We start from the raw sequence: 24657 nt of genomic DNA, 5'->3' as shown, positions 1-24657 counted from the left end.
GAAATTGAAAATTTATGCTCAAGAGTTCAATTCAATTCATGCAAATATCAATAATCAAAATATTCAACTATAGAAAACGCAATTGCACTGCGGCGTATTGCTCTCCCTTCCCTCTGTGATGACTGTTATGGTGGAAGTGGAAGACATTTTGCATGTTCTTAGTCACTGCCATCAAGCTCGGGGATTTTTGTTGGGTTTGGTTGATCCCAATTTTGTGGGACATTATTTTGATCCCAATTTGAAGGTTACAGAAGGGATGCAATTGAAATTAAGAAGGAACGACCTCGTGAATTTTAAATGTTCCAGGAATGGCTCACTGTCCCTTCCTCGGGCTGAGACGTCGGTGTCTTGGAGGGACCCTGATCATGGATTTAACAAGCTCAATACCGGTGGGTCGAGAAGAGAGAACACTGGAGAAGCGTCAGCAGGGGGTCTTATGCGGGATTTTGTGGGAAATTGCTGCAGAGGTTTTGTTTCCAACTTAGGTCGTTGCTCTATTCTGGCTGCGGAAATCTGGGAAAGGTTTGAAATTAGCCAAAGCGATGGGAATAACTCAGATCATGGTTGAGTGCTATAATGAAATTGCAGTGGTTATTTTGCAGGGAAGGATTGAGTTGCATACTATGGTTTATGCTCTGGTCAAGGAAGTCAAGAGATTTCTTGAGATGGATTGGGATGTCAGAATTCAGCATGTGTATAGAGAAGCTAATTTCTCTGCAGATTGGATGGCAAATTTTGCCTCGAGCTTTCCTCTGGGAACGCATCAGATTGCTCTTCCGCCTGTGGCTCGCTCACGATGCTGTTGGCACTGCCTATTCTAGGAATGTGGTTGCGTAGTTTGTTTTCTTAGCCTTTGGGCTCGTTGTTTCCACCCAAAAAATAGAAAGCACTTGAACAAACATGTACTCATCCCACTTTTCAGATAAAATTCAGTCTCCTCTCTGGCTGTCTCATTTTCTATTTCTGTGTATCTTACTCGTTGCTCACCTGGCATGTCGTCACTGCTAAGATCACTATAACTCTCAACATCTCTATATAAAGAGCATTCCTCATTCTGCACTTACCATCTCAACACTCCCAATACCTTCATCCATTATCGTTTCTCCACTGAAGAACTCGCTTCAACCAATGGCTGCTACTGCGTAAGAATCTCCAAACTTTCTCTACAATTTTTCTTCTTCTTGTTGATTTTCTTCTAAATTTCTTTCTTTCTTTCTTCCCCTTAGTTTGGATAAGAGCGTGCCTGAGATATTGCCTCCAGTGCTGGAACCCGCTGCTGAGCAACCTCCACTCTTCGATGGAACCATAAGGTTTTCTTCTTTTTCTTTCTTTAATCAAACCCGTCTGTCTTCTCTGTCTACGTTTATTGTTAATCTCAAATTTTTATGTTACAGGAGTCTCATTTATTTTTGTTTATATATTTACTGATATTTCTTTCTTTCCCCTTCACTTGAAGGCTGTATACCGCCTACAGATGTCCATTTGCACAGCGAGTGTGGATCACCAGGAACTATAAGGTTGCTTAATCTCTTTTCTCCATTATGTTGTCGTTTTAAAGATTTCTTCTTTATGTAACTATGTGGGGTGCAGGGTTTACAAGACAAGATCAAGATAATTCCTCTCAACCTTGACAGTAGGCCTGCTTGGTATGGAGAGAAAGTTTACCCCACCAATAAGGTCGGTATAGTTAATTTGTAGAAGTCATATATTTTCTTTTTCATGAATTTATGTAAGTTGAACTGCAATTCATTTTCTTGCTTGGCATGTGAGTCTTTTTTTTTTTTTTCTAGTAATATTTCAACTGCTTTATTGTAGGTAAAATTATACTGTTTCTAAATATATTTTTAAGGATACCATTAAATTATATTCGATTATCCAAAAATGAACTTTGAACGAGAATCAGCATCCATTTTCAAACCAAACCCATTGTGCCCTGAAAGATATTGTCCTGGAATTTGTCATTGTTTTTGGACTTAAAAAGCTTTTGTATCTGCGTAAAAAATTCTTGCTATTTCGGTACACTGCATTTTTCTTGTGTACTAATTGCATACTTTTGTTGATAGGATAAGAAGCTGTTCCTTGTTTTCTTAGTTGATGATGAAATCTTTCTTTTTTTTATAGGTGCCATCTTTGGAACACAACGGCAAAATCATTGGCGAGAGTCTTGATTTGATTAAATACCTTGATAGCAACTTTGAAGGGCCATCTCTTTTCCCTGATGTAAGATGTACATATTTCTGTTTGCATCTGTGATAAAAGGCCATACTCTCTTTCTGCTTATGTTTGTGTGTGAAGTTGGACTAAATTAATGCTGTAAATTACTGTAGGATGCTGCTAAAAAAGAGTTTGCTGAAGAGTTATTTGCCTACACTGATACTTTCAACAAAATTGTGTTTACTTCATTTAAGGGAGATCCAGCAAAAGAAGCTGGTCAGTTTTGAAACTTACTGAGGTTATATGGATAGCTTTCAACGGATAAAATGTGCTAACTAAAGTCACTAAATTGGTTTAGGTCCCGCTTTTGATTACTTGGAAAATGCTCTTCATAAATTTGATGTTGCGCCATTCTTGCTTGGCCAATTCAGTTTGGTAAGTTTCATTCTCAATTTTATGTTGATATTTTTTCCTATCTAACATATTAATTATTGATCTTTTAGTTTGCAATTTGGAAATGAGTGTCACAGTTAAACTATTGCATAACACATTATTTTTGAGCATTCTGCTTGACTTTGGTTAAATTTTGTGTTCTTCAGGTGGATATAGCCTATATTCCCTTTGTTGAAAGATTCCATGTATTTTTATCAGAGGTATTCAAATATGATATCACTGCTGGCAGGCCTAAACTTGCAGCTTGGATTGAGGTATGAGCTATTTCTTTTCCTTGATGACTTGGCCTTTCTGTTTGTGTCTTAAGATATTGTGTTTAAACCATTTTATTCCCCTATGTGATGCAATTTTAAGATCTTCTAGTTTTCTAGTTCCCTCACTTTTCCATTTCCTCTCCCTTGGCAAGCTTTCCCCTCCTTACATGCACACAATCTTCGTCTTCTTCCTCTGGTTGAAAGACGCCCTTGTAACTCAGTGTTCTGGACCATTGCCTTATCTGAGTTTAATCAAGCTATTATCGTGGTTTCTTGTTGTCTTAAGCTTTTGAACAATCATTTACTGTTGCACAACTTATTGTTAGAACTAAATTTTCAAGCATTCCTTGATTCCTGTCTTCATCAAGGATTTTGGAAATGAACTGGTGTTGATTCTGAGTTTTAAATTGTTAATTTGTAACTTTCCCTTTTATAAAATCCTTGTGTAGGAGATAAACAATATTGCAGCTTACAAGCAGACAAAATTAGATCCAAAAGAGATTGTTGAAATATTCAAGAAGCGCTTTCTGGTGAGTGCATAATTTTACTATGATAATTCATGGGAGTTGCAACAAAATAGCTGACAACTTCTATGTGTTTCCTTATTTGCAGGCTCAGTAATGCTCTTGGCAATGGTGGTTTTACGAAGAGACTGAACAAGAGACTTAATGTCTCCTACATAATATATCTTGGTTGAATAAAAATATTTTTCGTATTATTGGTTTTGCAAGGATCAAACTCATGTTAGTAATGTATTGTTGAATGGTTTGCCAGTATGTGCCTCGAGCGCATAAATAAAGATGATACTTATTTAATGATATGTTTAGGCGTTACTGTTGTTGCATTTACTTTTGATTGAAGATTACTGTATTAAACTCTTAATCTTTGATGCTTGTTATTCAAGATTCTTTAGTCTAGGAGCACTGAGAATGAATAATACATGCATGGGTTCCTCCAATGGTGATGGAAGCTCCTTGACAGTTGCATTAAAGAGCCATTGTATGCTATTGTTAGCCATTGGCCCTTTCTGTGAGTTTCTTAAAATGTTCAACAACCAAATATTGGATTTATACAAGAGTAAAAATGTTCAACAACTCTGTATTTTCTGCATCCTCATAACATTTATTTCCAATATCAAAAACGATGAAAAATGAATGAATTACAAGCTTATTGGTCGGGAAGCATGCCTGATTCCTGGAAGAGTAAAAAAATTAGTAGAAAATGCATCTTGGGAAAAAACAATTATAGAAGAAAGTTCCTAGAATGTCTTGGCTGCTGAATTCTTTTGCCCAAAAGGACAAAATATTACTCCTGCTCTCTTCCATGGCTGCTCAATTTCATATAAGGTAATATTACTTTATTATAAAAATAATTTAATTTAACATATTTTTACAATTTATCTTGTGAAATTTTTATAAAATGATTAATTATAAAAAAAATTTAATAACTTAAAATTTATTTACTAAAAAAAAAAATTTTTTTTAGTAATATTATAAAAATATTAATTATAAACAAACCAAATAAGGTATATATATTTAATATTTTTAATTAAAATTATAAAATTTTATAGAAAAAATTTAAAGATATTGCAGAAAATATGATAATTTAATATAATTTTACCACTCACTTCAGATTATTTTTATAAAATAATAATATTTTTATCAATTAATTAAATAATTATAAAAATTTTACCAACTTAAAAAAAATAGCAAAGAAAAAGCGCATTTAATATTTTTATAATAATACTATAAAGCAAAATATTAGTTAAAGAAAATAATTAATAAGATATAACATATCACATTTAAAATTTATAATTTTAATTAAAATTATAAAACTTTATCGAAAATTTTAATATATTAGTACTATTATCTATAATTAATGAGAACCTACTATATTTTGTGAGTAACTTATTGGTAAATATAATTTTTATATTAATAATTTTTTAATAAAATTTTCCACATGTAATTTATCTGTTAAATTTTGAAAAAAATATTATGTGTTTTTTTAGTAAAGTAATTTTTTTAAGTTAATAATTTTTTTTTTTGTAATTAATCACTTTAAGGGAAAAAAAAATACCATTCTATAAAAATTTTATAAAATTAGTTGTAAAATTATGTTATCATTAATTTTTTTTTATAAAAAATAATTTTATTTTGAATGAATCCAAAACAAAGTTATATTAAAATAAATAAATAAAATAAAAAACATTTTAAAAAATAATTAAGAAATATTTTTAAAAATAAATAAAAAAATATCTTTAACATAAAACTTATTAAATATATAATATTTATGTGAAATTAATATTTAATTCAATAATAAAATATATAAAATAAAAATAAAATGAACTAAATTCAAAATAAACAACCATATAAAGCAAATGCACTAACATTTCTATGTTTGGCAAAAACAAAAACAAACATGCATATTGTCCCATTTTGCTGATAAAATTCATTATCTCTCTGCGTTTCTTACTGCTCACATGGCATTTCGTCACTGCAAAGATCACTATAACTCTCAGCATCTCTATATAAAGAGCATTCCTCATTCTTCACTTATCATCTCATCACTTCCACTTCCTTCGCCCATTATCATTATTTCTCAACTCCAGAACTCGCTTCAACCAATGGTTGCTACTGCGTAAGAATCTACAAACGCTCTCTCCAATTTTCCTTCTTTTTTTGTTCATTTCTCTAACACTATGTTTGGGAGGACCATTTTCGAGCCAAGGTAAGGCTTTTGAAGGCAAAGCATTTTCAAAACATCATTTTCAACCCACCAAGGAGCGCTTGCGCGTCGCGTCGCGTCGCTTCGTGCGACTTTTGCCGGCATTCCAGGCGGCGGCCGGCGAGGGGAGGTGGCTGGGGAGGCACGCCGGCGAGCTGGGATGGCTGGGGAGGCGGCGGCGCGACAAGGGGAGGAGGGAGGAGAAAGAAAACAGGAGAGAAAGAGAGAGGGGTCGGGACGCACGCGGGGAGGAAGAAAAAAGGAAGAAGCCGGTCCGATTCGACCGGTCCGATCTGGTCCGGTTCGATTCGACCAGTCCGATTCAGGATACAAAATTTTGAATTTTTACTCTGACTTGGGACCGAAAACGAGGCCCAAAAATTCAGAAACAATTCTAGAAAACTCAGAAAAATTTGTACACTCCAAATATATTTTTAGTTTTGCCATGTGGTCTTTAAATTAATTTTTAAAAATCATCAAAGTTTATATTTTCGAAAAATAGAACCCGATTTCTAAATTCCAAAAAATCTCAAATAATTTCCTAAATTTTATTAAAATTAAAATATTAATATTTGTCCAAAAATAATAAATTTAAAAATTAGGGGTGTTATATTCTTCCCCCCTTACAGAAAATTCGTCCTCGAATTTTACATAAGGCAGAATAAAGTACAGGATTACACATTGAACAGATAAGGGTACTTGCTATGTATGTCCCGTTCTGACTCCCAGGTGCACTCTTCCACTGACTGGCTCCTCCACAAAACCTTAACTATAAGGATCTGTTTTGATCTTAGCTGGCTCACTTGGTAGTCCACTATGGCTACAGGTTGCTCCTCAAACGTCAAGTTTTCTTTTAGCTCTATTACATCCGGTTGTAGTACATGATAAGGATCATGAATGTATTTCCTGAGCATGGAGATGTGAAACACAGGATGAATATGAGAAATGTTAGGTGGTAGCTCCAACCGGTAGGCAACTGCTCCAACTCTGTCAGTAACCTCAAAAGGTCCAATATACCGAGGTGCCAACTTGCCCTTTTTTCCAAATCTCAAGACTCCCTTCATTGGAGAAACCTTCAAGAATATATAGTCGCCTACTGCAAACTCCACATCCCTCCGTCTGGGGTCTGCATAACTCTTCTGCCTACTGAAAGCTGTTTTCAATCGTTCCCTAATTAAAGGAACTATCTCTGAAGTGTACTGCACTAGGTCTACATCATGCACCTTCGCTTCTCCCATTTCCGTCCAACACAGAGGAGACCTACACTTTCTTCCATATAGTGCCTCATAGGGTGCCATCCCTATACTGGAATGGTAACTGTTGTTGTAGGCAAACTCCACCAAAGCTAGTTGATCATCCCATAGACCTCCAAAATCCAAAACACTCATGCGAAGTATGTCTTCCAGTGTTTGGATTGTCCTTTCAGACTTTCCGTCTGTCTGAGGGTGGAAAGCAGTACTAAAGTTCAACTATGTGCCAAGTGCCTCCTGCAACTTTCTCCAAAATCGAGAAGTGAACTGGGGCCCTCGGTCAGATATTATGGAAGCAGAAACTCCATGCAATCTGACTATTTCTCAAATGTAGAGTCGGGCGTACTGTGCCACTGAATATTTAGTATTCACAGGCAAGAAGCAAGCTGATTTAGTTAAGCGGTCTATAATTATCCATATTGAATCATATCCTCGCGTGGTACGAGGCAACCCAGTCACAAAATCTATAGTAATCATTTCCCACTTCCATTCTGGGATAGGGAGCTCTTGCAGCTTCCCTGACGGTCTCTGGTGTTCAAACTTCACCTTCTGACAAGTCAAGCACTTGGACACAAAATCTGCTATGTCTCTCTTCATGCCATTCCACCAATAGCTATCTTTCACATCATGGTACATCTTGGTGGAGCCTGGGTGGACATTGTACAGTGTATAGTGTCCCTCTCACATGATTTCATTTCTGAGATTGTCCACATCAGGCACACATATCCTAGAACCTTGCACTAGGGCGCCATCATTAGCAAATCCAAACTCACCACCTTCACCCTGCTGTACTCTTTCTATGATTTTTATCAATTGTTGGTCTCTGTGCTGGGAAACTCTAACTCTGTCTCACAAGTCTGGCCTCACTGAAAAATGAGCCAACAATACCCCCTCATCTGAAAGATCTAGGATTAAACCTTGATCCATCAACTCATGTACTTCCTGAATCAACGGTCTCTTTTCTGCTGAAATGTGCGCCAAGCTACCAAAAGATTTTCTGCTCAAAGCATCTGCTACTACATTGGCCTTCCTAGGGTGGTACTGGATGGTGCAATCATAGTCCTTCAGAAGCTCCATCCATCTCCTCTGTCTCAAGTTTAAATCCCTCTGTTAGAAGATGTACTTCAAACTCTTATGGTCAGTGTATATCTCGCACACTTCACCATACATGTAGTGTCTCCAGATTTTTAGTGCAAAGACTGCAGCCGCCATTTCCAAATCATGGGTGAGATAGTTCTACTCATGCCTCTTCAGCTGCCTTGAAGCATAAGCCACTACTTTTCCATTCTGCATCAAAACACACCCTAAGCTAACTCTGGAGGCATTACAATACACGGTATATCCTTCACCACTCATCGGTAGTGTCAACACCGGGGCGGTGGTTAGACATCCCTTAAGCTTCTGGAAACTCTCCTCACAGTCATCTGTCCAAATGAATGGAACACTCTTCCGAGTTAACTTAGTTAGGGGAGCCGCTATCCTGGAAAAATCTTGCACAAAATGCTTATAGTAGCCAGTTAGACTCAGAAAACTTCGCACCTCAGTGACTGTTGTAGGCCTAAGCCAATCAGTTACAGCTTCAATTTTCTTGGGATCCACTTGAATACCTTCACTAGAAATCACGTGTCCCAAGAATGAGATGCTTTCTAGCCAAAATTCACATTTTAAAAATTTGGCATATAGCTGGTGCTCCCTCAACATCTGCAACACCATTCTCAAGTGCCACACGTGTTCTTCCTCAGTCCGAGAGTATACTAAAATGTCATCTATGAATACGATGACAAAACGGTCCAAAAATGGCTTGAACACCCGGTTCACCAAGTCTATGAAGGCTGCTGGTGCATTAGTGAGTCCAAAAGACATCAACAAGAACTCATAATGACCATATCTTGTCCTGAATGCCATTTTGGAAACATTCTCATTCCTGATTCTCAACTGATGGTAGCCTGATCACAGGTCTATCTTGGAAAAGAATCTAGCCCCTTGGAACTGATCAAATAAATCATCGATCCGAGGAAGTGGATACTTGTTCTTCACAGTCACCTTGTTCAGCTATCTATAGTCAATACACAACCTCAATGACCCATCATTCTTTCTCACAAATAGAATAGGAGTGCCTAAGGTGAAGTGCTCGGACGTATAAAACCCTTGTCCAAAAGCTCCTGTAGTTGCTCCCTTAACTCTTTCAATTCTGCTGGTGCCATCCTATAAGGCGGCATTGATATGGGGTTTGTACCCGGAACAATATCAATGCAGAACTCTATTTCTCTTTCTGGTGGCAACCCTGGAAGCTCCTCAGGGAAGACATCCATGAATTCTCTGACAACAGGAATATTTTCCATATTGACACCTTCTACAGATGTATCTCTTACCAATGCCAAATACCCTTGACATCCACACCTCAACATTTTTCTAGCATTAATTGCTGACACCAAATTATATGGAGCCACGCTCCTGTCACCATCAAAGCTAAACTCTTCCACACCAGGTATGTGAAAATACACCTTTTTGTTCCTACAGTCTAAAGTGGCATAATGAGTTGCCAACCAATCCATCCCCAAAATTACATCGAAATTTATTACTGGTAGAGGAACCAAGTCTGCTGGGAGGATCTTTCCATCCACTACTACTAGGCTACCTGGAAAAACCATGTCTACATCTATGTTGTCACTAAGTGGGGTAGCTACAGACAAAGGGCATTTTAAAGTTGTAGGGTTTCTACCTAATCTCATGGCAAACACAGGGGAGACAAATGAGTGCGCAGCACCTGGATCTATCAAAACACGACCCTCATTGGAACAGACTAGAAGAATACCTGCCACAACTGCATTGGAAACCTGAGCATCCTGGTGGGTGAGAGTGAAAACCCGAGCTTGACCCCTACCCTGAGTGGCAGATTCCTGATACTGACTTCTACCTCCTGATCTGCCTCCAAATCCTCGTCCCCCTTATCCTTGGCCCTGTTGGCCACTGAACTGACTGCCTGCCATGCTAGAAGCACCAGGATACAACTGACGAGGAACATTTGCAATAGAACCCTGTGACCCCATATGTGGCTCACTGAAGACGAGGCATTCCCTAGCAAAGTGACCTGGTTGGCCACACCTGAAGCAGACTCTTGAACCCATCATACAAGGTCCTGAATGTCCTCTTCCACACTGTGCACAAGGTGCCAAGGAGGATCCTGAACTGCACCAGGCTGCTGTACCCCGAACTGTGACCACTGCTAGATCCATACCCTGGTCTGAACCCTCGGGATTTGTGTCTAAAACCACTCTTCTTGTTCCTACTTCTTCCTCTATAATTACTCTGGCCACCACTATCCGAAGCACCTAAGTGGGGAACACCTGAAGAACCCTCTGCTCTGTTTTCCTTTGCTCTTCCGCTGTCATCCACAGCATAGCTAATCTCTATCTGTCTGGCTCGATCAACTACCACATCAGAAGACTGATCAGACATCATGGCCAGGTTTGCATACCTCCTGTCAAGCCCCTTTAGGAATCTCTTCACCTTCATAGTTTCTGTAGCTACTGCTGTGGGGGCATACCTGCTCAATTCCAGAAATTCTGTAGCATATTCATCTACAGACCTGCTATTCTGTCTTAAGGCCTCAAAGGCCCACTGCTTTTGATCTCTGAAACTTTTTGGTACAAACCGGTTGATGAACAGTTCCACAAACTGAGTCCACGACAAACCCTCCATCCGAGGTAATATGTAGTCATTCATCCATTGTCTAGGCATAGGCCCTATGACATGCTGCATACACTCTATAAGTCTTCTATCAGTCAACTGCAATTCTGTTCCTGTCTGTCTGCAGGAATCCAAAAACTAATATGCATCGTCTGACACATCATAAGTACCAGGCACCAACTTTTTGAAATTGATTATCTGTTTGTAAGGTTCCCCTCTTGGTGCGATGGACTACTGCTGCTGTGGAGGGTGGACCATATACTACGCCATCATATCGATGGTTCTCTGCAACCCAGCTAGAGTAGCTGCCATTGGGTCCATTGAACCCTGTGCCATAAAAGACTGATCCTGAACTGGTGGCATCTGCTCTTCTACTTGAGCAGCTCTAGGCCTCCTAACCCGTCTCCTCGGGGCAGTTGCCTCATCCTGTGCTGACACCTCGTCAGGCACATCTGGTTCTGGTGCAGTGGCAGCTCTCCTGCATTTACACATTTTCCTGAAATTCAGCAGCATTAGCCCACAATATTCAAAACAACATGTTACACAGCTCTATAGACTTATATTTATACATAATTATATGAAGCAGAAACTAGAAGCAAAGATGACAATGCAAGACGAATGTGGACCCTATTTTTCGCATGTGACTCATAGTAGACTCTTCCCAACACTTTAGACAAACATTCCCTAAGAATCTGGAGCCTAGGCTCTGATACCACATTTGTCACGACCCAACCTATGGGCCGGACCGGCACTAGGACCTGGGCCAGCCTAAAGCCCCCGAGGCCCGTAGTAAGCCTAACTATTCATTAACCCAACTTTAAAGCCCATTTGGGCCCAATTTCAAGAAATCAACCGGACAGAGTCCGGCCATAAAATAGACCTTTCAATAAGGAGTTTTTAACTCACCCGACCTGTAAATACAATAAATAATCAATTGGGGAGCTCAGCTCACCTTCCACATACTCAAATATCATAAAATAAATGGGAGCTCAGCTCCCTCATCCAACCCATCAAACATTCATAAAATAATAAGTTTACAGGTCCAAAATAAAAATTTATATTACAGACCCAATTTAATAAATATTTCTAACACATGCGGAAATTCTAAGAGTTAACAGGTTTATACAAACATTAATTAACGGCCTGTGAGGGAAAAAAGCAGGTTAACCTCAAAAATATCCTCCTGTGGCCTGGAAAAATATTGAACAGGAGTGAGCGTTCGACTCAGAGAGTAAAATATCAATTTTAACCATAATCTCTATAACTATCTAAAACTAATGCACCCTGTAGAGTGAAATGCAACATCAGTAATAATTTCACATCATAACATCAAAAAGGTAATTTGGAGCACTCACACACCCAGTAATATCAATCATAATATATAGGAGCTGATCCCCTATACAACTCTCTTAATCCAACCTGTGCCATCGAAGAACTCAGCTCGGACTTCCACTTAAATAACCAAATCGGGGTCTCAGCGAAGAACTCAAGCCGTGTCTACCCCGAAGGACCGGGTCCCAGTGAAGATCTCAAGCCATCCTATCCATAGTCAACACCACATCACACGCACGCCAACGCACGCACACTGCTCCAAATTATCACAACAACATTCATGGCACTTTAACAGTTGTGAATGCAACATAAAACGTGCCTAGAGTTTAACTACATAGATATATACATATAAGTGATACATGGGCATGCTTGAACATATAATAATATCGAAATTACAATTAAAATTAATATTTTACTAACAAACTTGACAACAATCACTGTGGTGGCTGGGCGGAGGAAGAAGGCTGTCCCGGCTCACCTGACAATTTTATTATAATCATTTAATAAATTTGATTCAATATAAACTAAGAAAAGACCAAATACGTCATAAGTCGTGCCGAAAATCCGGCAGAGTCTCCTCTATACCTAGGACCTACCCAACCTGCAAAAGGGCTCAAAACACATTTCTATATTCACAATTCATACGCTCACAACTCAATCACATCACACAGCCCCTCCTGGGCCCATTCAAACAGTCATCAATTACAATATGTAAATTGACAGTTTAGTCCTTATAATTGATCATTTTTGTAGAAATTGCCCAGATAAGCTCTAAAAATTCTAAAACTTTGCCCCGCAGTCCCTAGCAATATTACTAGGCTATTGAAAAAAGAATCATAATTTTCTGAGCTATCACGAATATTTTATGGATTTTTAATCCTATTTAAGTACTAGAAAATTATGAAAAAGTAAAGTTTGGGTTTACCTATGCCGATTCTGACTTCAGGGACGCGCTCGAGACGTCTGACAATGGTGGGGTAGCCAAAACCTTGATCTAATTCGGAGACTTTTTCGGTAGCCGGTCTGTCTGGCCGGAAATTCACAGACCTGGACAACTGTTGAATTTTCGCGAATTGAAGATACCTACACGAAGCCCACAACACGGGGATAAGCACATAAATTTTACGGAATTTTCTAAGCTCATTAAATGCTCAGAAAAACACTGCGAAGTTCTGTGGGACCCATCGAAAAACGGTGTCGAAAAATTTTGAAATTTATATTGCCGCGAAGCTCTCGACGAGTGGAGCGCTCTGGTACTCTCGGTTTTCTCATTGGGTTCACGGTTTGTGAGAAATCTAGCCCAAAAGTCAAAATGGGCTAAAACTTCCCGGGCAAAAATTGGACAAACCGCTCAATGGATTTCGGTGTTCTTGGTGTCTATGGAAAGCTCTCGACGAGTAGATGAGTTTAGACACAAGACCCGGCTCAATCGGTGGCCGGATCGGCCGGATTTCGGCCAGGAAGACGAAGCAGTGCGCTTACGCGTCGTGTCGCTTCGTGCGACTTTTGCCGGGGTTCCAGGGGGCGGCCGGTGAGGGGAGGTGGCTGGGGAGGCATGCCGGCGAGCTGGGATGGCCGGGGAGGCGGCGGCGCGGCATGGGGAGGAGGGAGGAGAGAGAAAATGGGAGAGAAATAGAGAATGGTAGGGACGCGCGCGGGGAGGAAGAAAAAAGGAAGAAGCCGGTCCGATCCGGTCCGATTCGATTCGGTCGGTCCGATTCAGGATACAAAATTTTAAATTTTTACTCTGCCTTAGAACCGAAAACGAGTCCCAAAAATTCCGAAAAAATTCTAGAAAACTCAGAAAAATTTGTAGACTCCAAATATATTTTTTGTGTTGCTATGTGGTCTTTTAATTAATTTTTAAAAATCATCAAAGTTTATATTTTTAAAAAATCAAACCCAATTTCTGAATTCCTAAAAATCTCAAATAATTTCCTAAAATTTAATTAAAATTAAAACATCAATATTTGCCCAGAAATAATAAATTTAAAAATTAGGGGTGTTACATTTATTTTAAATGATCTATATTTAATATTAAAATTATTTTTAATTAAATAATTATATCATGTTAATTAGTTTAATGGTGTTAAGGTAAAAAGTTTTCTTTGCTATTGACGCATAACATAAGATACCACTTAATAAAAAATTTAATTTTTTTTAACTTAAAATAAATACTAAATAATTATATATATATATATATATATATATATATATATATATATTATAATTTATAATAATTAATTATAAGAATTTGCAAAAAAAAACATGAAATATTAGTTAAAGATAATAATTGAGTAAGATATAATATATTATATTTAAAATCTATAATTTTATAATTTATAATAATTAATTATAAGAATTTGCAAAAAAAAAAAAAACATGAAATATTAGTTAAAGATAATAATTGAGTAAGATATAATATACTCAACGCAACTCAACTCAACTAAGTTTTTATCTCAAAAATTTGGGGTCGGCTATATGGATTCGCTTTTTCCACTCTGAACGATTTTGGGTTAAATCCTCAGAAATGTGTAATGTTTCTAAGTCATGTTGTACTACTCTCCTCCAAGTCAATTTAGGTCTACCCCTTTTTTTCTTTTTATCCTCTAACCTAATGTGCTCTACTTGTCTAACTGGAGCCTCCGTATGTCTACGCTTCACATGACCAAACCACCTCAATCTCCCTTCTCTCAACTTATCTTCAATTGGCGCCACTCCTACCTTTTTTCTAATACTCTCATTACGGACTTTATCTAGTCTAGTATGACCACTCATCCACCTTAACATTCTCATCTCTGCAACTCTTATCTTAGATGCATACGACTCTTTCAGTGCCCAACACTCACTACCATATAACATAGCCGGTCGTATGGCTGTACGGTAAAATTTTCCTTTCAATTTATTGGGAATCTTACGATCACATAAAACTCCCGTGGCACGTCTCCACTTCAACCATCCGGCTTTAATCCTATGACTAACATCCTCCTCACATCCCCCATCTACTTGAAGGACTGAGCCTAGATATTTAAAGTGATTACTTTGTAACAGTACCACTCCATTCAAACTAACTCCTTCCCTATCACCAGTTTAGCCTTCACTGAACTTGCAATGCATGTATTCTGTCTTCGTTATACTTAACTTAAAACCCTTTGACTCTAGAGCACTTCTCCAAAGTTCTAGCTTTCTATTGACTCCTTCTCGTGTCTCATCTATCAGAACAATATCATCCGCAAACATCATGCACCAAGGAATACTCTCTTGTATATATTTTGTCAGTTCATCTAAAACTAATGTAAAAAGGTAAGGGCTTATGGCTGATCCTTGGTGTAATCCAATTGAGATCGGAAAATCTCTTGTGTCCCCTCCCACTGTGCGCACAATAGTAGTTGCTCCTTCATACATATCTTTCAATACTTGTATGTACCTAATAGATACCCTCTTTTGTTCTAACACATTTCATAAGACCTCTCTTGGAACACTATCATAAGCCTTCTCCAAATCAATAAAAACCATGTGTAGATCTTTCTTCACATCTCTATATTTCTCCATCAAGCTTCTAATGAGAAAGATCACTTCCATAGTTGAACGACCGGGCATGAAACCAAATTGATTGAGAGAGATAGAAGTATCATGACATAGTCGATGCTCCATAACTCTCTCCCACAACTTCATAGTATGGCTCATGAGTTTAATTCCCCTATAGTTTGAGCAACTCTGTATGTCTCCCTTATTTTTAAAAATAGGTACTAAAATACTCTTTCTCCATTCATCAGGCATTTTCTTTGAGTTTAGAATCTTATTAAATAATTTAGTTAACCATGCCACTCCCATATCTCCCAAATACTTCCACACTTCAATTGGTATTTCATCAGGTCCACAGGCTTTACCCACTTTCATTCTCTTAAGTGCTTCCTTTACTTCTAAAGATCGAATCCTTCTAGTATAATTTACATTCTTTTCTATTGTTTTATAATCTATATTCACGCTATTACCATTTTGACTATTATTAAAGAGATCATTAAAATAATTTCTCCATCTTTCTTTAATGTCCTCATCTTTCACCAACACTTTTCCTTCTTTATCCTTAATGCACCTAACTTGATTGAGATCTTGACATTTCTTTTCTCTACTCCTTGCTAATCTATAAATATCTTTCTCCCCTTCTTTAGTTCCAAGTTTCTCATATAACTTTTCAAAGGCCTGTGCTCTTGCTTGACTAACTGCCTTTTTTGCCTCTTTCTTTGCTATCTTGTACTGTTCATATGCCTCATTATTATCACATTTAGGTAATTTCTTATACCGTTCCCTTTTTCTCCTCACTGCCTTTTGTACTTCCTCATTCCACCACCATCTCTCTTTTGAGGGAGGTCCATGTCCTTTAGACTCTCCAAGTACTTTTCTAGCTACTTCTCTAATCTTTGATGCCATTTGTATCCACATATCATTGGCCTCCATATCTAGCTTCCATACTTCGGACTCGAGAAGCTCATTTTTGAACTTCACTTGATTTACTCCTTTGAACTCTCACCACTTTGTTCGAGCTACACTATTTCTTCTGACCTTACTTGAATTGTTCCTAAACTTGACATCCAAGACAACCAACCTATGTTGACTTGTTAAAGCCTCTCCTGGAATGACCTTGCAATCCTTGCATAGAGCTCTATTTGTCTTCCTGGTTAAGAGGAAGTCGATTTGGCTTCTATGTTGCCCACTTTTGAAAGTCACTAAATGTGACTCTCTTTTTATAAAGTAGGTATTTGCTAGTATTAGGTCATATGCCATAGCAAAATCCAGGATGCTTTTTCCCTCTTCATTTCGATTGCCAAAACCAAAACCTCCATGAACATTCTCATAACCTTGTCTATCACTTCCTACATGTCCATTCAAATCTCCACCAATGAAAACATTCTCTTCATTCGGTATGCTTTGCATTAAATCATCCATATCTTCCCAAAACCTTTATTTACTCTTACTGTCTAGTCCTATTTGTGGGGCATAAGCACTAACTATATTTATTGTTTCTCCTTCTAGTACTAGCTTTACTAGTATAATTCTATCTCCTACTCTTTTCACAGCTACTACTGCGTCTTTCAATGTTGTGTCTATGATTATAGCCACTACGTTCTTGTTTCTCTCCTTTCCGGTAAACCACAGTTTGTACCCTGAATTAACCACTTCCTTACTTTTCTCTCCTACCCATTTAGTCTCCTGAATGCAAGCAATATTCACCATTCTCCTTTCCAAGGTATCCACAAGCTCCATTAATTTTTCTGTAAGTAATCCAACATTCCAAGTACCAACACTAATCCTCCTCCTATCCTGCTCCTTCCTAATTGGTCTCCTTCTATGATATCTTCTATTATTTTCTATGTCTATCTTGTGTTCTGTTCCACTATTTGTTCTACTATCTGTCCTGTGGACTAACTTCTTTACCCACACCCGTCCATGATGTGGGAACCCTTGCTCACTTAACACCACACCCGGGCGCCGGCATGACGCGTTGCTTTCGGTGAACGCCCTACACCCTTACATATTTATCATTACACCCGGGCTCCGATGCAGCGCGTCGTTAGTAGAGGACGCCCCAACGTTTATATCATTTGAATCCGAGTAAGATATAATATATTATATTTAAAATCTATAATTTTAATTTAAATTATTAAATTTATAAAACTTTAATATATTAATTATTTTAATATTATTAATAACTAAATATAATTTTATATTTATAATTTTTTAACAATATTTGTCCTATATAACTTATCTATTAAATTTTTTTAAAAAATACTATATGTATTTTTTTAGTAAAAAAATTTACCTTTTCTGTTAAATGTCTTTTTTGTGTTTAAGGAAAATTTATCATCTTATAGAAATTTCATTATAAAATGATATAAAATAATCTCATATTTTGTAATAATTACTTTTGTATGAATTTAAAAAATCATAAAAGGCCGTTATTGCATGATCATCATCATCCTCCACTGGTTAACGGGGCTAATCGAATTGGAAATTGAAAATTTATGCTCAAGAGTTCAATTCAATTCATGCAATATCAATAATCAAAATAAACAACTATAGAAAAGGCAATTGCACTGCGGCGTATTGCTCTCCCTTCCCTCTGTGATGACTGTTATGGTGGAAGTGGAAGACATTTTGCATGTTCTTAGTCACTGCCATCAAGCTCGGGGATTTTTGTTGGGTTTGGTTGATCCCAATTTTGTGGGACATTATTTTAATCCCAATTTGAAGGTTACAGAAGGGATGCAATTGAAATTAAGAAGGAACGACCTCGTGAATTTTAAATGTTCCAGGAATGGCTCACTGTCCCTTCCTCGGGCTGAGACGTCGGTGTCTTGGAGGGACCCTGATCATGGATTTAACAAGCTCAATACCGGTGGGTCGAGAAGAGAGAACACTGGAGAAGCGTCAGCAGGGGGTCTTATGCGGGATTTTGTGGGAAATTGCTGCAGAGGTTTTGTTTCCAACTTAGGTCGTTGCTCTATTCTGGCTGCGGAAATCTGGGAAAGGTTTGAAATTAGCCAAAGCGATGGGAATAACTCAGATCATGGTTGAGTGCTATAATGAAATTGCAGTGGTTATTTTGCAGGGAAGGATTGAGGGCATCCTATGGTTTATGCTCTGGTCAAGGAAGTCAAGAGATTTCTTGAGATGGATTGGGATGTCAGAATTCAGCATGTGTATAGAGAAGCTAATTTCTCTGCAGATTGGATGGCAAATTTTGCCTCGAGCTTTCCTCTGGGAACGCATCAGATTGCTCTTCCGCCTGTGGTTCGCTCACGATGCTGTTGGCACTGCCTATTCTAGGAATGTGGTTGCGTAGTTTGTTTTCTTAGCCTTTGGGCTCGTTGTTTCCACCCAAAAAATAGAAAGCACTTGAACAAACATGTACTCATCCCACTTTTCAGATAAAATTCAATCTCCTCTCTGGCTGTCTCATTTTCTATTTCTGTGTATCTTACTCGTTGCTCACCTGGCATGTCGTCACTGCTAAGATCACTATAACTCTCAACATCTCTATATAAAGAGCATTCCTCATTCTGCACTTACCATCTCAACACTCCCAATACCTTCATCCATTATCGTTTCTCCACTGAAGAACTCGCTTCAACCAATGGCTGCTACTGCGTAAGAATCTCCAAACTTTCTCTACAATTTTCCTTCTTCTTGTTGATTTTCTTCTAAATTTCTTTCTTTCTTTCTTCCCCTTAGTTTGGATAAGAGCGTGCCTGAGATATTGCCTCCAGTGCTGGAACCCGCTGCTGAGCAACCTCCACTCTTCGATGGAACCATAAGGTTTTCTTCTTTTTCTTTCTTTAATCAAACCCGTCTGTCTTCTCTGTCTACGTTTATTGTTAATTTCAAATTTTTATGTTACAGGAGTCTCATTTATTTTTGTTTATATATTTACTGATATTTCTTTCTTTCCCCTTCACTTGAAGGCTGTATACCGCCTACAGATGTCCATTTGCACAGCGAGTGTGGATCACCAGGAACTATAAGGTTGCTTAATCTCTTTTCTCCATTATGTTCTCTTTTTAAAGATTTCTTCTTTATGTAACTATGTGGGGTGCAGGGTTTACAAGACAAGATCAAGATAATTCCTCTCAACCTTGACAGTAGGCCTGCTTGGTATGGAGAGAAAGTTTACCCCACCAATAAGGTCGGTATAGTTAATTTGTAGAAGTCATATATTTTCTTTTTCATGAATTTATGTAAGTTGAACTGCAATTCATTTTCTTGCTTGGCATGTGAGTCTTTTTTTTTTTTTTCTAGTAATATTTCAACTGCTTTATTGTAGGTAAAATTATACTGTTTCTAAATATATTTTTAAGGATACCATTAAATTATATTCGATTATCCAAAAATGAACTTTGAACGAGAATCAGCATCCATTTTCAAACCAAACCCATTGTGCCCTGAAAGATATTGTCCTGGAATTTGTCATTGTTTTTGGACTTAAAAAGCTTTTGTATCTGCGTAAAAAATTCTTGCTATTTCGGTACACTGCATTTTTCTTGTGTACTAATTGCATACTTTTGTTGATAGGATAAGAAGCTGTTCCTTGTTTTCTTAGTTGATGATGAAATCTTTCTTTTTTTATAGGTGCCATCTTTGGAACACAATGGCAAAATCATTGGCGAGAGTCTTGATTTGATTAAATACCTTGATAGCAACTTTGAAGGGCCATCTCTTTTCCCTGATGTAAGATGTACATATTTCTGTTTGCATCTGTGATAAAAGGCCATACTCTCTTTCTGCTTATGTTTGTGTGTGAAGTTGGACTAAATTAATGCTGTAAATTACTGTAGGATGCTGCTAAAAAAGAGTTTGCTGAAGAGTTATTTGCCTACACTGATACTTTCAACAAAATTGTGTTTACTTCATTTAAGGGAGATCCAGCAAAAGAAGCTGGTCAGTTTTGAAACTTACTGAGGTTATATGGATAGCTTTCAACGTATAAAATGTGCTAACTAAAGTCACTAAATTGGTTTAGCTCCCGCTTTTGATTACTTGGAAAATGCTCTTCATAAATTTGATGTTGAGCCATTCTTGCTTGGCCAATTCAGTTTGGTAAGTTTCATTCTCAATTTTATGTTGATATTTTTTCCTATCTAACATATTAATTATTGATCTTTTAGTTTGCAATTTGGAAATGAGTGTCACAGTTAAACTATTGCATAACACATTATTTTTGAGCATTCTGCTTGACTTTGGTTAAATTTTGTGTTCTTCAGGTGGATATAGCCTATATTCCCTTTGTTGAAAGATTCCATGTATTTTTATCAGAGGTATTCAAATATGATATCACTGCTGGCAGGCCTAAACTTGCAGCTTGGATTGAGGTATGAGCTATTTCTTTTCCTTGATGACTTGGCCTTTCTGTTTGTGTCTTAAGATATTGTGTTTAAACCATTTTATTCCCCTATGTGATGCAATTTTAAGATCTTCTAGTTTTCTAGTTCCCTCACTTTTCCATTTCCTCTCCCTTGGCAAGCTTTCCCCTCCTTACATGCACACAATCTTCGTCTTCTTCCTCTGGTTGAAAGACGCCCTTGTAACTCAGTGTTCTGGACCATTGCCTTATCTGAGTTTAATCAAGCTATTATCGTGGTTTCTTGTTGTCTTAAGCTTTTGAACAATCATTTACTGTTGCACAACTTATTGTTAGAACTAAATTTTCAAGCATTCCTTAATTCCTGTCTTGATCAAGGATTTTGGAAATGAACCGGTGTTGATTCTGAGTTTTAAATTGTTAATTTGTAACTTTCCCTTTTATAAAATCCTTGTGTAGGAGATAAACAATATTGCAGCTTACAAGCAGACAAAATTAGATCCAAAAGAGATTGTTGAAATATTCAAGAAGCGCTTTCTGGTGAGTGCATAATTTTACTATGATAATTCATGGGAGTTGCAACAAAATAGCTGACAACTTCTATGTGTTTCCTTATTTGCAGGCTCAGTAATGCTCTTGGCAATGGTGGTTTTACGAAGAGACTGAACAAGAGACTTAATGTCTCCTACATAATATATCTTGGTTGAATAAAAATAATTTTCGTATTATTGGTTTTGCAAGGATCAAACTCATGTTAGTAATGTATTGTTGAATGGTTTGCCAGTATGTGCCTCGAGCGCATAAATAAAGATGATACTTATTTAATGATATGTTTAGGCGTTACTGTTGTTGCATTTACTTTTGATTGAAGATTACTGTATTAAACTCTTAATCTTTGATGCTTGTTATTCAAGATTCTTTAGTCTAGGAGCACTGAGAATGAATAATACATGCATGGGTTCCTCCAATGGTGATGGAAGCACCTTGACAGTTGCATTAAAGAGCCATTGTATGCTATGGTTAGCCATTGGCCCTTTCTGTGAGTTTATTAAAATGTTCAACAACCAAATATTGGATTTATACAAGAGTAAAAATGTTCAACAACTCTGTATTTTCTGCATCCTCATAACATTTATTTCCAATATCAAAAACGATGAAAAATGAATGAATTACAAGCTTATTGGTCGGGAAGCATGCCTGATTCCTGGAAGAGTAAAAAAATTAGTACAAAATGCATCTTGGAAAAAAACAATTATAGAAGAAAATTCCTAGAATGTCTTGGCTGCTGAATTCTTTTGCCCAAAAGGACAAAATATTACTCCTGCTCTCTTCCATGGCTGCTCAATTTCATACAAGGTAATATTACTTTATTATAAAAATAATATAATTTAACATATTTTTACAATTTATCTTGTGAAATTTTTATAAAATGAATTTTCTTTCCGTAAAATAATTAATTATAAAAAAAAATTTAATAACTTAAAATTTATTTACTAAAAAAAAAATATTTTTTAGTAATATTATAAAAATATTAATTATAAAGAAACCAAATAAGGTATATATATTTAACATTTTTAATTAAAATTATAAAATTTTATAAAAAAAATTTAAAGATATTACAGAAAATATGATAATTTAATATAATTTTACAACTCACTTCAGATTATTTTTGTAAAATAATAATATTTTTATCAATTAATTAATTAATTATAAAAAATTTACTAACTTAAAAAAAATAGCAAAGAAAAAGGGCATTTAATATTTTTATAATAATACTATAAAGTAAAATATTAGTTAAAGAAAATAATTAATAAGATATAACATATCACATTTAAAATTTATAATTTTAATTAAAATTATAAAACTTTATCGAAAATTTTAATATATTAGTACTATTATCTATAATTAATGAGAACCTACTATATTTGGTGAGTAACTTATTGGTAAATATAATTTTTTAATAAAATTTTCCACATGTAATTTATCTGTTAAATTTTGAAAAAAATATTATGTGTTTTTTTAGTAAAGTAATTTTTTTAAGTTAATAATTTTTTTTTTGTAATTAATCACTTTAAGGGAAAAAAAAATACCATTCTATAAAAATTTTATAAAATTAGTTGTAAAATTATGTTATCATTAATTTTTTTTTTATAAAAAATAATTTTATTTTGAATGAATCCAAAACAAAGTTATATTAAAATAAATAAATAAAATAAAAAAAACATTTTAAAAAATAATTAAGAAATATTTTTAAAAATAAATAAAAAAATATCTTTAACATAAAACTTATTAAATATATAATATTTATGTGAAATTAATATTTAATTCAATAATAAAATAAAAATAAAATGAATTAAATTCAAAATAAACAACCATATAAAGCAAATGCACTAACATTTCTATGTTTGGCAAAAACAAAAACAAACACGCATATTGTCCCATTTTGCTGATAAAATTCATTATCTCTCTGCGTTTCTTACTGCTCACATGGCATTTAAATCCTTTGCAAAGATCACTATAACTCTCAGCATCTCTGTATAAAGAGCATTCCTCATTCTTCACTTATCATTTCATCACTTCCACTTCCTTCGCCCATTTTCATTATTTCTCAACTCCAGAACTCGCTTCAACCAATGGTTGCTACTGCGTAAGAATCTACAAACGCCCTCTCCAATTTTCCTTCTTTTTTTGTTGATTTCTCTAACACTATGTTTGGGAGGACCATTTTGGAGCCAAGGTACGGCTTTTGAAGGCAAAGCATTTTCAAAACATCATTTTCAACCCACCAAGGAGCGCTTGCGCGTCGCGTCGCGTCGCTTCGTGCGACTTTTGCCGGCATTCCAGGCGGCGGCCGGCGAGGGGAGGTGGTTGGGGAGGCACGCCGGCGAGCTGGGATGGCTGGGGAGGCGGCGGCGCGACAAGGGGAGGAGGGAGGAGAAAGAAAACGGGAGAGAAAGAGAGAGGGGTCGGGACGCACGCGGGGAGGAAGAAAAAAGGAAGAAGCCGGTCCGATTCGACCAGTCCGATCTGGTCCGGTTCGATTCGGCCGGTCCGATTCAGGATACAAAATTTTGAATTTTTACTCTGCCTTGGGACCGAAAATGAGGCCCAAAAATTCGGAATAAATTCTAGAAAACTCAGAAAAATTTGTACACTCCAAATATATTTTTAGTTTTGCCATGTGGTCTTTAAATTAATTTTTAAAAATCATCAAAGTTTATATTTTCGAAAAATCGAATCCGATTTCTAAATTCCAAAAAATCTCAAATAATTTCCTAAAATTTTATTAAAATTAAAATATTAATATTTGCTCAAAAATAATAAATTTAAAAATTAGGGGTGTTATATTCTTCCTCCCTTACAGAAAATTCGTCCTCGAATTTTACACAAGGCAGAATAAAGTACAGGATTACACATTGAACAGATAAGGGTACTTGCTATGCATGTCCCGTTCTGACTCCCAGGTGCACTCTTCCACTGACTGGCTCCTCCACAAAACCTTAACCATAAGGATCTGTTTTGATCTTAGCTGCCTCACTTGGTAGTCCACTATGGCTACAGGTTGCTCCTCAAACGTCAAGTTTTCTTTTAGCTCTATTACATCCGGTTGTAGTACATGATAAGGATCAGGAATGTATTTCCTGAGCATGGAGATGTGAAACACAGGATGAACATGAGAAATGTTAGGTGGTAGCTCCAACCGGTAGGCAACTGCTCCAACTCTGTCAGTAACCTCAAAAGGTCCAATATACCGAGGTGCCAACTTGCCCTTTTTTCCAAATCTCAAGACTCCCTTCATTGGAGAAACCTTCAAGAATACATAGTCGCCTACTGCAAACTCCACATCCCTCCGTCTGGGGTCTGCATAACTCTTCTGCCTACTGAAAGCTGTTTTCAATCGTTCCCTAATTAAAGGAACTATCTCTGAAGTGTACTGCACTAG

General features: G+C 36.6%; 2 protein-coding genes across 4 annotated transcripts; both read left to right on the top strand.

Annotated features, from left to right (window-relative positions):
* The first annotated feature begins 978 nt into the window (after window positions 1-978).
* On the top strand, window positions 979-3681 carry LOC131179992 (glutathione S-transferase L3-like). Of its 2 annotated transcripts, XM_058147561.1 has the most exons (10): window positions 979-1142; window positions 1227-1310; window positions 1457-1517; window positions 1591-1677; window positions 2122-2220; window positions 2328-2430; window positions 2513-2589; window positions 2754-2861; window positions 3311-3391; window positions 3474-3681. In XM_058147561.1, the coding sequence occupies exons 1-10, from the start codon at window positions 1129-1131 to the stop codon at window positions 3480-3482; spliced, it is 723 nt and encodes a 240-aa protein (XP_058003544.1). In that variant the 5' UTR covers window positions 979-1128; the 3' UTR covers window positions 3483-3681. The 2 variants fall into 2 exon arrangements, with proteins under 2 accessions (XP_058003544.1, XP_058003543.1); XM_058147560.1 differs by lacking the exon at window positions 3474-3681 and having other exon boundaries at window positions 3311-3403.
* Window positions 3682-18729: 15048 nt separating this feature from the next.
* On the top strand, window positions 18730-21544 carry LOC131179991 (glutathione S-transferase L3-like). Of its 2 annotated transcripts, XM_058147559.1 has the most exons (10): window positions 18736-19006; window positions 19091-19174; window positions 19321-19381; window positions 19455-19541; window positions 19985-20083; window positions 20191-20293; window positions 20376-20452; window positions 20617-20724; window positions 21174-21254; window positions 21337-21544. In XM_058147559.1, exons 1-10 carry the CDS (start codon window positions 18993-18995, stop codon window positions 21343-21345), a joined length of 723 nt encoding a protein of 240 aa, XP_058003542.1. In that variant the 5' UTR covers window positions 18736-18992; the 3' UTR covers window positions 21346-21544. The 2 variants fall into 2 exon arrangements, with proteins under 2 accessions (XP_058003541.1, XP_058003542.1); XM_058147558.1 differs by lacking the exon at window positions 21337-21544 and having other exon boundaries at window positions 18730-19006; window positions 21174-21266.
* Window positions 21545-24657: the final 3113 nt, after the last annotated feature.

Source organism: Hevea brasiliensis, chromosome 5 (assembly GCF_030052815.1).
Source record: "Hevea brasiliensis isolate MT/VB/25A 57/8 chromosome 5, ASM3005281v1, whole genome shotgun sequence".
In the NCBI taxonomy this organism is placed as follows: Eukaryota; Viridiplantae; Streptophyta; class Magnoliopsida; order Malpighiales; family Euphorbiaceae; genus Hevea; species Hevea brasiliensis.
Note: the sequence above shows the minus strand (reverse complement) of the source record. Positions and strands in the feature narration are given on the sequence as shown.

What these genes read in the sequence shown, in the direction of transcription:
- LOC131179991 (XM_058147558.1), top strand. An exon ending in AAGTTTACCCCACCAATAAG is followed by an intron (nt 19,542 to 19,984) that starts GTCGGTATAGTT and finishes CTTTTTTTATAG; the next exon opens with GTGCCATCTTTGGAACACAA. An exon ending in AACTTGCAGCTTGGATTGAG is followed by an intron (nt 20,725 to 21,173) that starts GTATGAGCTATT and finishes ATCCTTGTGTAG; the next exon opens with GAGATAAACAATATTGCAGC.
- LOC131179992 (XM_058147560.1), top strand. An exon ending in AGATCCAGCAAAAGAAGCTG is followed by an intron (nt 2,431 to 2,512) that starts GTCAGTTTTGAA and finishes AAATTGGTTTAG; the next exon opens with GTCCCGCTTTTGATTACTTG. An exon ending in AACTTGCAGCTTGGATTGAG is followed by an intron (nt 2,862 to 3,310) that starts GTATGAGCTATT and finishes ATCCTTGTGTAG; the next exon opens with GAGATAAACAATATTGCAGC.